This window comes from Lemur catta, chromosome 6, assembly GCF_020740605.2.
Source record: "Lemur catta isolate mLemCat1 chromosome 6, mLemCat1.pri, whole genome shotgun sequence".
NCBI lineage: Eukaryota > Metazoa > Chordata > Mammalia > Primates > Lemuridae > Lemur > Lemur catta.
The window spans coordinates 20,951,685-20,966,348 of record NC_059133.1 but is presented as its reverse complement, the minus strand read 5'-3'; the positions used below and the strand labels follow the sequence as shown (position 1 = coordinate 20,966,348).

At 38.7% G+C, this 14,664-nt stretch overlaps 1 protein-coding gene across 10 annotated transcripts in view; it reads right to left on the bottom strand.

Moving 5' to 3' along the window:
• Positions 1-14,664, bottom strand: part of ANKS1B (ankyrin repeat and sterile alpha motif domain containing 1B) — a 950,573-nt gene that overhangs the window by 82,517 nt on the left and 853,392 nt on the right. For all 10 annotated transcript variants that reach the window (XM_045553160.1, XM_045553161.1, XM_045553163.1 and 7 more), the window contains one exon: positions 294-401. In XM_045553160.1, coding sequence (XP_045409116.1) covers positions 294-401 — 108 coding nt within the window. The remainder of the gene's footprint in view (positions 1-293; positions 402-14,664) is intronic.

The window sequence follows — 14,664 nt, the reverse complement described above, 5'->3', positions numbered from 1 at the left end:
GCTCTCCCAGCGCAGAGGGGAGTGTGGGACGGGACATGAGAGTGGTTCTTTAAATGCGGGGGTTTGTCAGACCAAGTCCCATCATAGGTGGGTATCTAGACCTCAAAAGTATATATTTAACCAACTGAGAAAAACAAATTTTGTTGTATAAAACACAACCCAAAGGGAGACAGTTTTTTACACGGATAAGCTACATGGAAAACAGCCCGTCCTTCCTGATCCATTGCTTCAGCCATTGTATTGCACAAAAGAATTCTCGAGCATAAGGGTGGACAAACGTGCTCGGCACTTACCCTGAGGGTGATGGACCGAGGGGGTTTCTGCGGGGGATCCTCGTGCAGCCTGTCGCCCAGAGATGCCAAAATACGTTTCCTGTGGCCAATCAAACTGATTTTTAAAACCTGCAACAACATATATTTGGGTTAAATATTTCATTTGAGAAAAAAATAGTTTTCATATGTCCTATCATATGAGGGGTGAAAAGAGATGTATGCAAAGTTCCCCCTGCGCCATGAGACATGGGGTATGAAATCAGTGCGACCCCTGAGTCCAAAAAGATCAGAGTAGCATCCGGAAAGTCTAGAATGGCAAAGTAGTGAGGGCAGAAAGAGAAGGCTGGACGGTTCCCCTTCCACTCAAGACCCCCTGCGAGTCCCACTCCTGACACAGCAGATCCAAGACCTTGCCAGAGGAGAAGGCAGCTCTCCTCACTAAGCAGCTGAAAGCTCACAGAATAAAACCTGAGTCCCAACATGGTCTCGGGGCCCAACAGAACAGGGTGTCCCTGCCTCTCTGCCCTCCATCTAGGGTGTGGCTCTTTCAGGGTGCTCAGTCACATGGCTCCTCTGGGCCTTGAACACCCCACCCTCCTTCTTGCCTTGGCGCCGCTACCCCACTCAGCCATCTGCCTGGAATACTTCCCCCAACCCCACCAGCCCCTGAGATTTTCAAATAACCAGTGACTTCTCATCCCTCTCTGAAAGAGTTGTGCCCTCAACCTCTGTCGTGCTCTACCCTATGATCTACTTTTTATCATTCTCTGAAAGAACTTCATGCGCAGGTTTAGTGTTTGTGTACCGCCCCTCCTTGGGTAAGCTCCTAAGAGCAGGGCATTGGCATATGCTTATCACTATGATTTCCTAAATGCTTAAAGCGATGCCTAAAATAATAAGGGCTTAATGAATATGAAAGAATGAATGTTAATACAGATGAAAGTAGCCAAATTAGGGTTAGGATGAAGCTGCCTACTTGGGGTAGACTCAGAGCTTCCCCAGGAAGGTATTTGAGTCTGACAGAGCTTCAAAGGCACATGGCAGAGGAGACATCAAAGAGAACTGGGACTTGCATAGGCCCTCAATCCCCAGCCCCATTCCTGGTACTTTACAAATGCTACCCCTTTCAATCCTCCCAACATCTCTATCTGGAAGGATTTTCTCACTTTATAGATGAAGAAACTGATGTTCAGAGTGGGTAAGTCACCTAACCAAGAGCAGTACGTGGTGGCTCTGGAATGTGAATCAAGGTTGCCTGACTCCAAAGCTTGTTTTACTCCAATGCATACACTGCAAAGTTTAGGCATTATCTCCAAATACTACTGACTTTAAAAAACAACATATTATGAATCCATTCATAAAAAATGAGTCTATTCCTTCCCTGTCCATGTACAGTCACAAGATATAACAAGTCTTGTTGGGTGACTAGTTTCCAAAGTAGTTACCCATTGTGTAAAATTTTTTCCCTCTCTTTTCAAATTTTAAGGCACAGGGTATGGCATTTGTTTGGCACATGTCCCCCGCTACCTTGAATTTTTATTTGTCTGTTTGTCACTTAGCTTATTGGCCTTTCGGCCTACGTTTATTTAGATTTTAAACTCGCTCTGTGCCCTATTCCCTTTCCATGCACCCTCTAACCCACGCCTGCTGCTGCTGAGGGGGACGGTAAGTGTTAACCGAGGTGAATGTCTCCATGCACCACATCCCTGTGATTTTATAACCCTTCATCTTCCCAGGCTGAGGAATCCTAATCTTTGCAAGTTTGTTTTCATAAAGCAGCTCCTCTTTCCCATAGATCATTTTAGTTGACATTCTCTGGATCTTCTCCTACTCTATTACAACTGCTTAAAGTTTGTTGAAAAAAAAATGGCTCACAATACTCCAGGTATAAGTGAACTGTGGCTTTACATTTAAGCAGGATACCATTTTCGGCTTTTAATCCCCCTTTTAAAATGTCTTTTCTAAGCACACCTGATTTCTGGCTGGCCTTTTAGCTGCAGCAGGAATTACTAGGAACAAAAGTATAGACTGAGTGTAAAATCCTTTAATTTTGTTATAGCTGATAGTTTAAAGCCTTTTAATCTAGGAAGGATGGTTTGAATTATTTTTCCCTAAGTTCCTTATTTTACGGTTGTCCATGCAGAAGCCCATCTGCTCTCCTCTGCCTACTCACACAGCCCTGTGTTATCTCTCTGCATTTATATTAACCATTTTGGCATTTTGCTACCTGGAAGAACTTAGCAGTTTTTGCAAATCTGGAAATTTCACTATGTACTCCTTTCAGATGATTTATAAATATGCTAAGTAAGTGTGGCCGTGGTGCTGATTACTTGCAGGCGGCATTGTTTACACGATCCACAAAAACGCCCGTTATATTCTTGCTGTTGTTTCTTTTTTTTTGAGCATTAAGATCAAAGAATGCCCTCCTCCCCGCAAAAATATAACAATAACCTTTTCAAAGGTATTTTGCAAGTCTAAACACACTCCATTTTCTTATTCTCTTTTATTCTCACTCTCAATTATGTTGCCAAAGGCTTCTATTGGATATAAATTCTTCCCATAAAATTCCCAACTTCCTTTCTCCCAGTAGGCAATTGGACCTGACGCTGCTGGCGCTACCTTGGGCCCCTGAGTCCTGCTAAGAAATGTTTTTATATAGTAATAAAGACACTCAATTATTTTGACAAATAACTGACACTAAATAACAAATAACTATGGTAGAATTGAGCTGGTGTAACCTTCACTGTTGCTTTTGTTTTACTCTCCCGTAATTCAATTTTGGGCAAGTTACCGGAGTCCTCTGATTTCAGTTTTCTCACCTATAAAGTGAAGCAGTTAATGCTAATCTTTTTTTTTTTTTTTTTTGAAACGGAGTCTTACTCTGTTGCCCGGGCTAGAGTGAGTGACGTGGCATCAGCCTAGCTCACAGCAACCTCAAACTCCTGGGCTTAAGCGATCCTACTGCCTCAGCCTCCCGAGTAGCTGGGACTACAGGCATGCACCACCATGCCCAGCTAATTTTTTCTATATATATATTTTAGTTGGCCAGATAATTTCTTTCTATTTTTTGTAGAGACGGGGTCTCGCTCTTGCTCAGGCTGGTCTCGAACTCCTGACCTCGAGCGATCCACCCGCCTCGGCCTCCCAGAGTGCTAGGATTACAGGCGTGAATGCTAATCTTGAATGTTGTTGGGAAGAGGAAGGGTAAGACTGTGAAAATAACCAGCACGTGCCTTGCACATAGAAGAAGGAATCTTCAAAGTGTGCTTATTCCAGCCAACAGACTCCGGGGATGCACAGAAATCCCGACCCAAAAGAACAAGGACTTGGTTATTTTCATAAAGTTCATCACATCAAACAAATACGCTGGGGCTTTGCATGACAGATTTGTCTAACCTTGGAAAAACCCTCACTGAAGCAATTTATCCCGGTAGGAGCATGTCTGATTTCTAGTTATTAGCTTGATACTAAACCTAATTTAAAAGGCTACGCCATTCTCCCATCCACACTGCTAATCTCCAAGAGGAGCTGAGCTGAGCTGAGGAGCTCCTCTACATCAGAGCCCATTGTTGCCTCCTCACAGAGATGCCCAGGAGAGCATGAGTGGCTAGATAGACAGACAGAGAACAAATTAACACAGAATGATGAGTCGTGTCAAAAACACCTGGGTAACTCTCCTTGTTTATTAGAAATGAGCCCCTATCACCGAAGATACTGATAATGACTACCACCTATGGAACATTTTCTATACTCTAGTTCTATGTTCTAGCTGTGCTAGAAAGTGTACCAAGTGCATTATGTATGTGTATAAATATCTCATTTAATCTGTATAATAACATCATCATTCACATTTTAGAGATGCAAATCTGATGCTCAGAAATGCTGAGTAACTCACCTAAGGTCACACTGCTAACAGGTATCATGGCTGGAATTTACACCTGATTCTCAAAGCCCTGCCTGTTACTACTCACTGTGTCCTTCTTACTGCTATTAACCTCTACACTTTGGCCTTAGCTACAGTACTGGTTATGCCATTGTGATGCTCCTTACAATGGTGCTTCTTATCTTGAGTTACCATGTTTAAAACATTCATATGGGGCCTTGACCATCTGAAAACATTGAAATGATTCAGTTTTGGGTAAGGCTTATAGCAGTGTTAAAGCTACAGACACAAAAGGAGGTGCCTCACAGAATTCCTTGTGAAATGCATATACAGACCTAGGACAGCAAACCCTCATCACCTAAGATTCAATCTGTTGGCTAATTGTGGAGTTGGTAAGAAAGATGACATTTGGCTTCAAAACTCCCAAGTCGACAATAGGAAATCCAATTAGTGAGACAATATTCCGAAGAAAGATAGTCACTACGGAAAAGTCAAGTTTGAGGGCAAATGGGTTTGCTTTGAGTGAGAACAGCTTAATATCTGGTCATCTCTGTAAGCAGACAGGGTTCCTGAAGGAGCGGAATCCTATCGACCCAGGCACCATGACTAATGATCGGTTTGCAAACCTTTAGTTTCCAAAAAATCAGAGCAATGGTTAGAATGGTTACTGTGGTGCAGAAGAATTCTGTGAGCTTTCATTACTGCTTGGCTGAAAGTTAACTATACATACAAAGAACCCTATGGGAGTAAAAGATAAAGTAATGGTAACATATTGGAGATTTAGTTATTCTGAGATATCATGGCAATATAGTTCAACTCGAAAAACAATACTGAGTTTCTGCCACAAATTATTTGGAGGATTCAAAGGGAAACTCAAATAATAGAGCTTACAATATCGGAGAGATTGGATACAAGTAACTACACTGTGGCCCCATTAACTAGGAGAAAATTATTATACATGTGAGCATAAGCACGTAGTTCCAATTGCTGAGTTCCAGTAGATGAAAAATAAAAGTTATTGCATGTTTTCTTAATGGTTTTTATTTTATTACAACCATCATAAGAGAAATGTGGGTCAAAGGCAGGGAATATTGTTGAAACAACACAGGCCTAGCACAGGTTGGTATCCGCTTATCAGAGCAGTAGCTGCCTCTAGGCATTTTCTCCAGTGTCAACTGAAGAGGACAATTCCAGAAACTCTACTGCAAATCTCAGCAATAGGAGAATAACTGTGCTAGATGACGGTGCTGTATATTTTGTCACTGCCATTTATATTTCTCGGTTTGGCTATGGAAATTCTGCCAGATAATATCATGACATTAACTTTGCTGAGTGGCTTGCATCAGAATACATGTCACAGCAAAGCTGAAAGTGTGTACTTAGATTTATTTTTAAATGTCATATGATATAAACATGTTTAAATTTAATGTGCTATAAATTTAAACATGTTTAATTTAAACATAATGTAAATTAAACATTTTTCCTTATCTGCTTTTAAAAAATTAAACAGTGTTTTTATTATAATGATAATACTGATTTTCCACTGCAGATATTTTATAAAATACAGAAAAACAAATAAGAGAACAAGTTATCCATAGGCTATCAACATCTAGGTGTACGTCCTTTCATTTTTTTCCCCATGATTATGTTCTATGGTGGCCATATTGTAAGGACAATTTTCACTTTGATTTCTTTCACTTAATTTCAAAGCTAAAGAATTTTTTCATTTTCATTGCCATGTTTGCATAAGCACAATACAAAAACACCATGGACAAACTGCAGGCATGCACGAGTCATGAAGAAAAATCATGTAGCGACAGTTTGTCTCCATGTTCTGCATGAAATCTCAATCCATTTATTGCTGGATGGACCAACTCCTGAAGGGAAAAATCACAAATCTACGTAATGTTCCTCAGTGTCACATTTTGCATTTGTTATGTTTTGGAGTTCAGATTTAGCTGACAGATGTGAAATAGAACATGTGGCCGGAATTCTCCAGAGATTACATATGTCACAGTGCTGGGCACACAGACGATTCTAGTTATCACTTCCATGGGACTGCATCCTTTTTATTTCCAGATTTTCATTTGGGAGGAGGAAACAGTTTCATCCTACATTTGGAACTTCCATTTTAGGGGGGGTATGTTATTCCCCCTTTCTGTTCTAGTCATTTGCCAACTAAAGAGAGCAGCTCCCGTGCAAGTCTATAGAGCACATCTGGTTTCAAAGTGGCCTCTTCTAACAAAACTGCAAGTGTTCTGAGCTGTTCTGGTGTTCTTAAATGCTGAGAATGGAAGTTGAGGTGGAAGTTTTTCTGCTTGGTTCTCATCTGCAGAACTAAAATTGCAGTTGAATGTGAAAGGCCCCCACGCCCCAAACCTGGTAATCGTTTCTAAACACTTTCCACCTGAGAGCGTCAAGGCACATGTACCTCTGTATCATCCTTTTATAACTCCCACCATCTCAGAAGTCCTCATTTGAACTTGCATCTGATTTTATTTTAATTTTTTATGTTTTTTATTTCAGAATATTACAGGGGTACAAATGTTTACGTTACATATATCGCCTTTGCCCTGCCCAAGTCAGAGCTACATTTCTCTCTCGTTTCTCGGACTGCAATAATCCATGTCTAGCATAGGATAGTGGAGAGAAAGACTTCAAAAGCAGAAAGTCATGACATTTGGTTGTTCCCCTGACTCTTCTTCTAACTAAGTGATCTTTGACACCTTTGAGTTGTGACATAAAGAGGACAATAATAATCTTATGCAACAAACATTTATTGGATGTCTTTCACATATAACCACCATGTTATGCAATTTGTGAGCCACAAAGAAGAAAAAATATTCAGTACTCTAGGGCTCTCAATACAGGAGGTAAAAAAAAAATACATACAAAATATATGTGTGTGTGTATTTCTACCTATCTGTCATCTATCCATCCATCCACCTAAATATATATGTCTACACAGCCTTCCCAGTCTAAAAGGAGTTTCTATGGATTTAATAAGAATGACTAGGAAACTGCTCTGGAAATTATAAAGTACTGAACTAAGGCATTATTTCTCTCTTTTTAAAATTTTATTTTAATAGATTTAGAGGGTACAAATGATTTTTTGTTACATGGATGAATTGTATAGTGGAGAAGTCTAGGCTGTTGGTGCACCCATCACCTCAATAGTGTACATTGCACCTGATAGTACTCTTTTAAGTATAACAGAAACTTAAACCTTCTTACCCTTTCCTTTAATAAACTTATCAGCAATATTTTGAATATTATGTTATTTAAATGTGCTATTATGGCTATCTCTGAGTAAATTTTTGATCCAGAGTCATGCCTTTCACGTCTCCAGCCCTCTCTCCTGTTATCTCTTTGCTCCACATATACACACCTGTGCATATTCTAGAATGTCCTTGTCCCCTCTTTCCATTAGAATCCAGCAAGGAGGAAGTCCAGCTCCACCTAAAGCCTTACTTGCTCACCTTGGATTACAATGACCTCTAGGTCTCTGAATTTCTCTAGTATTTGTGGGCTGCCCTGTGCTGTGACGCCTGATATATCCTGGAGTGTACAGCTGGCTCTCTTTCTATGTTTATATGTCTTGCCTGGGCATCTATATGCTCTGGAAAGTCAGACATAGTGTCACTGCATCCCAGAGTCCCTCCCAGCATCAAGCACACAAATCCATCTCACAGGTGCACCCCTACCATCTCAACTCTAATCCCTTTTGAAATGGACAACAAATGAAGCAGGGAGATGTCTCTGAAAGGGAAAGAGAGAATGAAAAGAACACCCAGGTCTTATTTCTTCCCCTTTTTACCCTCCAAGCATTTTCTGTTCCTTCTGAGCTTTGGCACCTTCATTCCCGTACAGTCTTCCATGGGTGACGTGAGATTTCCTAACCTCTCACCATCTGTGGCATCTTCCCTTACCTCTACCAACTCATCTAAAAAAAAATTCCCTCTTCCTAGATTTTTCCAAATTCTCTTGTCTTTCTTCTATTACTTTCAAAGCAATTGCTAGTAAATAATCAGCAAATAAGTTCATTAGACAGATGCCAGCAAAACACAACTGTATTAACGTATGGGAAGGAAAAGAGGTTCTAAGGTTTACAGCTCCAGAGAGAGCAAAACATAGTGAGAAGGAGTGAGGAAAGTGAATGTGTTTTCTGAATATAGTTTGTCTCAATAAACAGGAAATACTAATTATGAGGAAATGAGATCATCTTTGCATGGAAAGAAAGACCTTAATGGTATAATTGCCTCTGAGCATTGAAGGGCTCTGGAGGTACAAAGCCCTTTTTTGTAATCAATAAGAATCTTAGGTTTATTTGCAAAGCTCTCTGAATTACCTCTTGATGAAGGTACTAATTTTCTGATTATATTTTCACATAAACATTGCTTCAGAAGATTAAAGAAAAAAAACAACAAACACACACAGCAAACCAACCAATCAGTTCTTAATTAATTTCCCTGCAAGTTACTTTTAAGTACAGCTTGCTGCAAGCTAGATCTTTATAGGAGAAATTTGGTTTGCATTGCTCAATAACCCAATCATTGGGATTGTTGAAGGAAAAATCTGTTACAAAAGAAAATGGGAAATGTGTGCAATATCCCACATCCGAAGTTATTCTTCGAGATGTGATGATGTGCTAACAGCATTTGAAAACTGCAAATATCCCTGCAGTATTAATACACAAAAATGCTTTGCATCTTAAGAAGTAGAGAGACCACTGTTTTGCTTATACTTTGCTAACCAAGCAAAATATTTATAGCGAATGAGGGTATTTTTCAATTTATTTTTTTTCAAAATTTGAGGTAATAAAATTTATGATCAATTATATTATATGACTGATGTTCTCAGCATTGTAAATGAAATTATGGTTATGAAAATTCATTAACATATGTCCATATAATATAAAATAAACTGAAATATGCAAACCACGTGAATATTCCCATATTTGTAAAGAGAAGGTTTAAGACAAATTGAATCTCAAGAGATATTCCTAGGAAACTGAGGGCCTGGTTACCCAATTTTTGGATTATATAATAAATGGTCTTTTCTGTTCTGTTGGTGCTCTGCCTTTCTTTGTGCTATTTAGTGACTTTAATGGCATCTAACACCCTCCATCAGAGGATAGAATAGTGAAAGAAGCAATGAATTCAATCCAGTCAATTCTTTTTCTTGTCAGCAGCTCTGGTAAAAGGATTTGATGTGGGAGGAGGGAAAAATCTATCTAAAACTAGCTAAATTAAGGTTTTAAAAATGCATCCATGAATTTTACTTAGCCTAGCTAGCTACTACTGCCCTTTAGAATTGGGTGTTCACCGTTTTCAGCCCATGTGTGGAGGGGAAAAGGATGTTAAGGGTTAAAAAAAATATTTCTTAGGAAAGCAGATGTTGTTAGTCCCAAGGACAGATTCAAAATGAGAAAGAACAGGATGACGACAGTGAGAGAGAGATTTCTTACAATCCCTTTTCTTCCACTACCCTGCTTTCACCTTACCCCCACCCCCACCGCTAGCCTTTTTCATTCCTCCTGGAGAGCCACAGAACAGAATAAAGCTGGGAATCACTACACAAAGAAATAGCTGAACTTGCAGTTAAACACAGGAAGGGGTCTGGTGGGAAGCATGAAAAAGTAAGGGTGAATGGGAAGGGAATACACCCACATAAAATGATTTTACCAAACAAGTCATCTCATTTACCTGACCATTTCAACCTTGCAAGGTTGGTGATTACTTCCATTCTAGAAATGAATAAACACAGGCTCAGGAATTTAAGGAACTTGTTGAAGAGGTGACAAAGTCAGGATTGGAATCCACTTCTGAGTTCCAAAATGTATGCTTTTTATATTCATTATATTTCTCTCCTGGAGTTGTTGTGAGGCTCAAGTGAGGCAGTTTGAATGGAAATACCTAGCACGGCGCCTGGCCCATATCTCCTGCTCAGAAGTTGTTGGGTTTTTCCCCCCAGAGACTCATTAACTGTGAGGCTGTGTGCTTATCTGGATGACTGGTACTTTATGCATTGTCATATGAATGCTGCAGTCTATTCTAAGTCCTTTCTCAAGTTTACCCATTGATGTAACTACCACAGAAATGACTCTGTTGATTTTCCTTCTCCCATTCACCATTATTCCAAAATCCTTGATGCCAGAAGAGGAAGCCTGGCCTGGAAAAGGCACTGGAAAATTTGAGGGCGATCTGAAATCTCTGACAGTCAGTAATGATTCCCAGATAATTAAAACTTTTTTTAAATTAAGGTAATTTCAAGGGTTGCATTAGTGATTTAATGTTGCATATTTACGTGATAAAAACCTCAATTACCTTTACATAATGAGGTGATATGTTAAGTAACCTTAGTATAATGATATCATACAGAATATACAAAATTTTCACTTAGTTCGATTTTTAAATTAGCTTATCTTATGGTTAAAATGATGCTTTTTTTTCTGTTGCTGCTGGAGTCCTTATTGAAATTCTTCCTAAATATACATGTATATTTTTTCCTCTCCTGCCTAAGGGTGGTTATTGATGGTCTTTAATTCTTTCCTGGATATTTGGAATACTGCATTGCATCTGAGTCATGCTCTGTGAAGACCATTTGTCACCGGGCCATGGTGCTGCGGCAGAAGGTTGCTGAGGAATGCACGCTGGCCCCAGCAGTATCCTGGAAGATTTTGTTCTTTTAAATAAATTAATTCTTAGGAAAAGTTGGTTGTCATTGTCTCTTGCACTGAAAGTAAGGGCTAATAACATTAGCTATCTAAAAGTTCCAGTTAATGGAGGTTTTGCTGTAAAAAATAATCCTTTATGGGAAGATGCAAGCTCCTTTTAATTTCTCTCCCTCCTTCTCTTGGCCTAGGCCAGCCATGATTCACAAAGCTGGAGAAGGGACAGTCATTAGCTGCCGGGTAGCCCATCCGGCAAGGAGAGGGACAGTCAGGATGAGGGACTGGGTCGGTCAACTTGTGCAGCGGATGAGCCGAGAACCTCTTCTGGAAACTGTAAACTGTAAATGGAGAAAAGTGATGATTCTGGGGGTGGAAGATGCTTTGAGGGCCAGAGCATGTGATCTGCAATAAAGTGGATCACTTCCTTCAGGGTTTAGACCCAAATGTGAATGCTCCAGTGGACTTTTACAAGTTGTGCCTTTTTTCTCCATCTGGTGAACCCCTATTCATCTTCCAGTATTTCAAGACCAGGCTCAAATACTACTTTTCTAAAAGGTGAAACTTCCACCCACACCCTTTGCCGTCCACACCCCTCCACCCTCCCCCGCCACGGAGCACAGGTGCTGCAGCCAGGCATTTGCATGTTTCCTTCTCTAGGCAGAAATCTTCTTGAAGGCAAAAATAAACCTAGCACGTTGCGTATTAGAAGGTGGCTCAAAACCAAACCAACTAGACCAAAATAAGGAAATCCCAAAACAGATAATAGCAACAGAACTTCTGAATGACAGAATCAAACTAGTCATTCTCCATGAAAAATATCTAATAGTACTTAGCACATTGTACGAAAAAAATGAAGTATATATGTTTTGTTTTTTTAAACCATTTTATTCAGGTATGATTACCTGTAAAAGTTGGACATATTTAATGTATACAACTTGATGAGATTGGGGAAATCATCACCTCCATCAAGGCCATAAACATACCCATCAGCTCCCAAATTTTCCTCCTGCCCCTCTATTGTTATTATTATCATTTTTTGGTAGTAGGAATACTTACGATCTACTCTTCTAGCAAATTTTAAGTATATAATATAGTATTGTTAGCTATTGGCACTATGCTGTTTAGATCTTCAGAACTCATTTATCTTGCATAAGTAAAACTTTGTACCTTTTGACTGTCAACTCACCATTTCTCCTCCAGTCTCTGGTAACCACCATTCTAGTCTCTGCTCCTGTGAGTTTGACTGTTTTAGATTCTGTAAGTAAGGAAATCACATAGTGTTTGCTTTCTGTGCCTGGCTTATTTCACGTAGCATAATGTCCTCCAGGTCCATCCAGGCTGTTGCAAATGGCAGAATTTCCTCCTTCTCTAAAGCTGAATGATATTCCGTTGAATGTATATACTACATTTTCTTCATCCGTTGATGGACATATGAGACAGGTTCAATGTCTTGGTTATTGTGAAAAATGCTGCACTGAACATGGAAGTGCAGGTATGTCTTCGAGATCCTGATTTAAATTCCTTTGGATAAATACTCAGAAGTAGGAATGTTGGATCATATGGTAGCTCTGTTTTTAACATATATTTATTTTGTATCAAATTGCAAGCTTGTTGATCAAAGTTATGAGCCCAAGATGAAAAAAGGAAAAGAGAGCAATGCTTTCTAAGAAATAGACGCTGAAGTATCAAATGGAAAAGTAATATCCCCTCTTGCCAATACAATTTGTCATAATTTACATGTCTCCAATGAAAACAAAGCAATAAACAATGATTTAGTGTTTCTTAGAAAACACGTTTAATCTCTAATTATCAGTGAACTCATTACTTACAATATGTCAGTCACACAGTGAGGAATTAATAATTTTTCACTTCAAGATAATTGTCAAATTAAGCTGGATAGAACAACAACATATGACGAAAAGTTGGCAATTTATTCTTATATTACCCCAGAATGGCAATAGTGTGCTGCATGTCATTAATGAATTAATAGAATGTTATTCACATAGTGGGCACTTGATATCCATGAAATGTATAATTAATGATGAAAATGCCATGGTGTTAATATCACACTTACTGATCACATCAAATTTTTTCCACCCATGCTTAAATTAAATCTTCCTGAAACCCCTGGTTCAATTTTCATGAGATTCAAGTAATTTATGATTTTTAATGAAGAATTTAAACTCCAAAGTGCACTCCCAATATATGAGAAATGATTGTTTGAAATAAAATTACTCTAATCTCAACTTTTAAAAGAATTTATGAACATTATTTCAGAGCAAAAGCCTCAAATGTTGAAATCCCATATTTTAATTCTTTGAGATCAAAGTGTTTTCCTCTCCCTAGCATTTCTTTGTTTTTACTTAGATATAGTCATTTCTTATCAAGGTTTATAAAAAACAATATTTCTATCTCACGAACATGGATAGAATGTGTTGAAGGCTCCCTGCGGGGAAATTATGAGCAGAGGTAAAAATCCTTGCAGGATCCTTAGGTCCTTAGCTGGAGTGTCTCTTAGTGAAATGTCGCATATGAGAAATGCTAATTAAGGAGGCTGGGAGAAAAGAGATGCTACCTTTCCAAACACAACATTTCAAAAACAAGTATTATTAACATGGTGGTTTTATGAAGCACTTGAATCTTACATAAGTACGGCTTGTTATTTTGTTTCCTAAAAAAAGACTACATTTGAGCAAACCAAAACCTGAATAATTTAAATCATGAATTTGAGAGAAAAAAATTTGCATCTAGCTTAATAAAATGTACTTTTTCAAACACTTTTTTTTCTATTTTATAATCATTTACATGACTATTTGCAAAATTTTTTAGTCATATGGAAGTGGAAAAAGACTGTCTTAATTTTAAAATAGTAACATTACTCTCATTTATGAAGATTTTTGCAGGGAGAAAGGTTTTATAAACTATTCATTTCAATAGAGAAGGGCTTACTTTCCAGAGTGCTTGAACTTAGAATTTGAATTTATTCCTTGGAATGGCCCCATGGCTAATATCTTATCTACACACATGGCCAAATAGATGTATATCCCTCTGGTTAATTTGGACTGACTGCCAAGTTATTTATTAGGAAGCTGGAGGATCTGAACTGATCATTAAGGCAACAGAATAAATGGGCTTTATCTGATTAGCTTGGTTTACCTGATGATTAACGCTCATTCCTGCAGAAAATTTACTTAACTTCTAAATAAGACAGACAGACAACCCCCATGACATACTATTTAAAACTCTCTATTTGTTAGGTGAAAAACGAATCAATTTTTAAAAGCTCAGCATCAAGTATGTTTTGTTCCTTATGTCTTTGTTGAATCACATCTCAGGAAGTGCAAGAGCTTCTTGTTGCCATGCTTCCTAATCTGTTGCCATATTCCTCACAACTGGAGACTTAGCGGAAGGTGGATAGTTCGGATACCAAGTATGAGAGATTGTAAGTGCCTGGTCTTCCTTTGGCAGAGACTGCTTTTTCCAAGTGTTCAGTTTGATCTTGGGTTAAAATTTAGGCAGAAGGCTTCCTTTGGAGGCTAATAAGTTATTTTCCACATAATGTAGATGATGGAGAACAGAAAGGCAATATTTAAGAAGAAAAAGAAAAAGAAGATCCCTCCAACTGTCTCTGCCCAGCCTGCCGGTAAATACATCCCTTTTCACAGCACCAGCCAAGACCTAACCTTACTCGGAACAAGAGAATAACACTCTAACTAAGCACAGAGTTCTATCACCTTTGTTACTTAACATGCAAAACACTAAAAGAAGAGAGCTTATGAAAGAACCACAGCACATTTTGTAAAACTTGGTCACTGTGTCCTTGACAGAACTGTTAA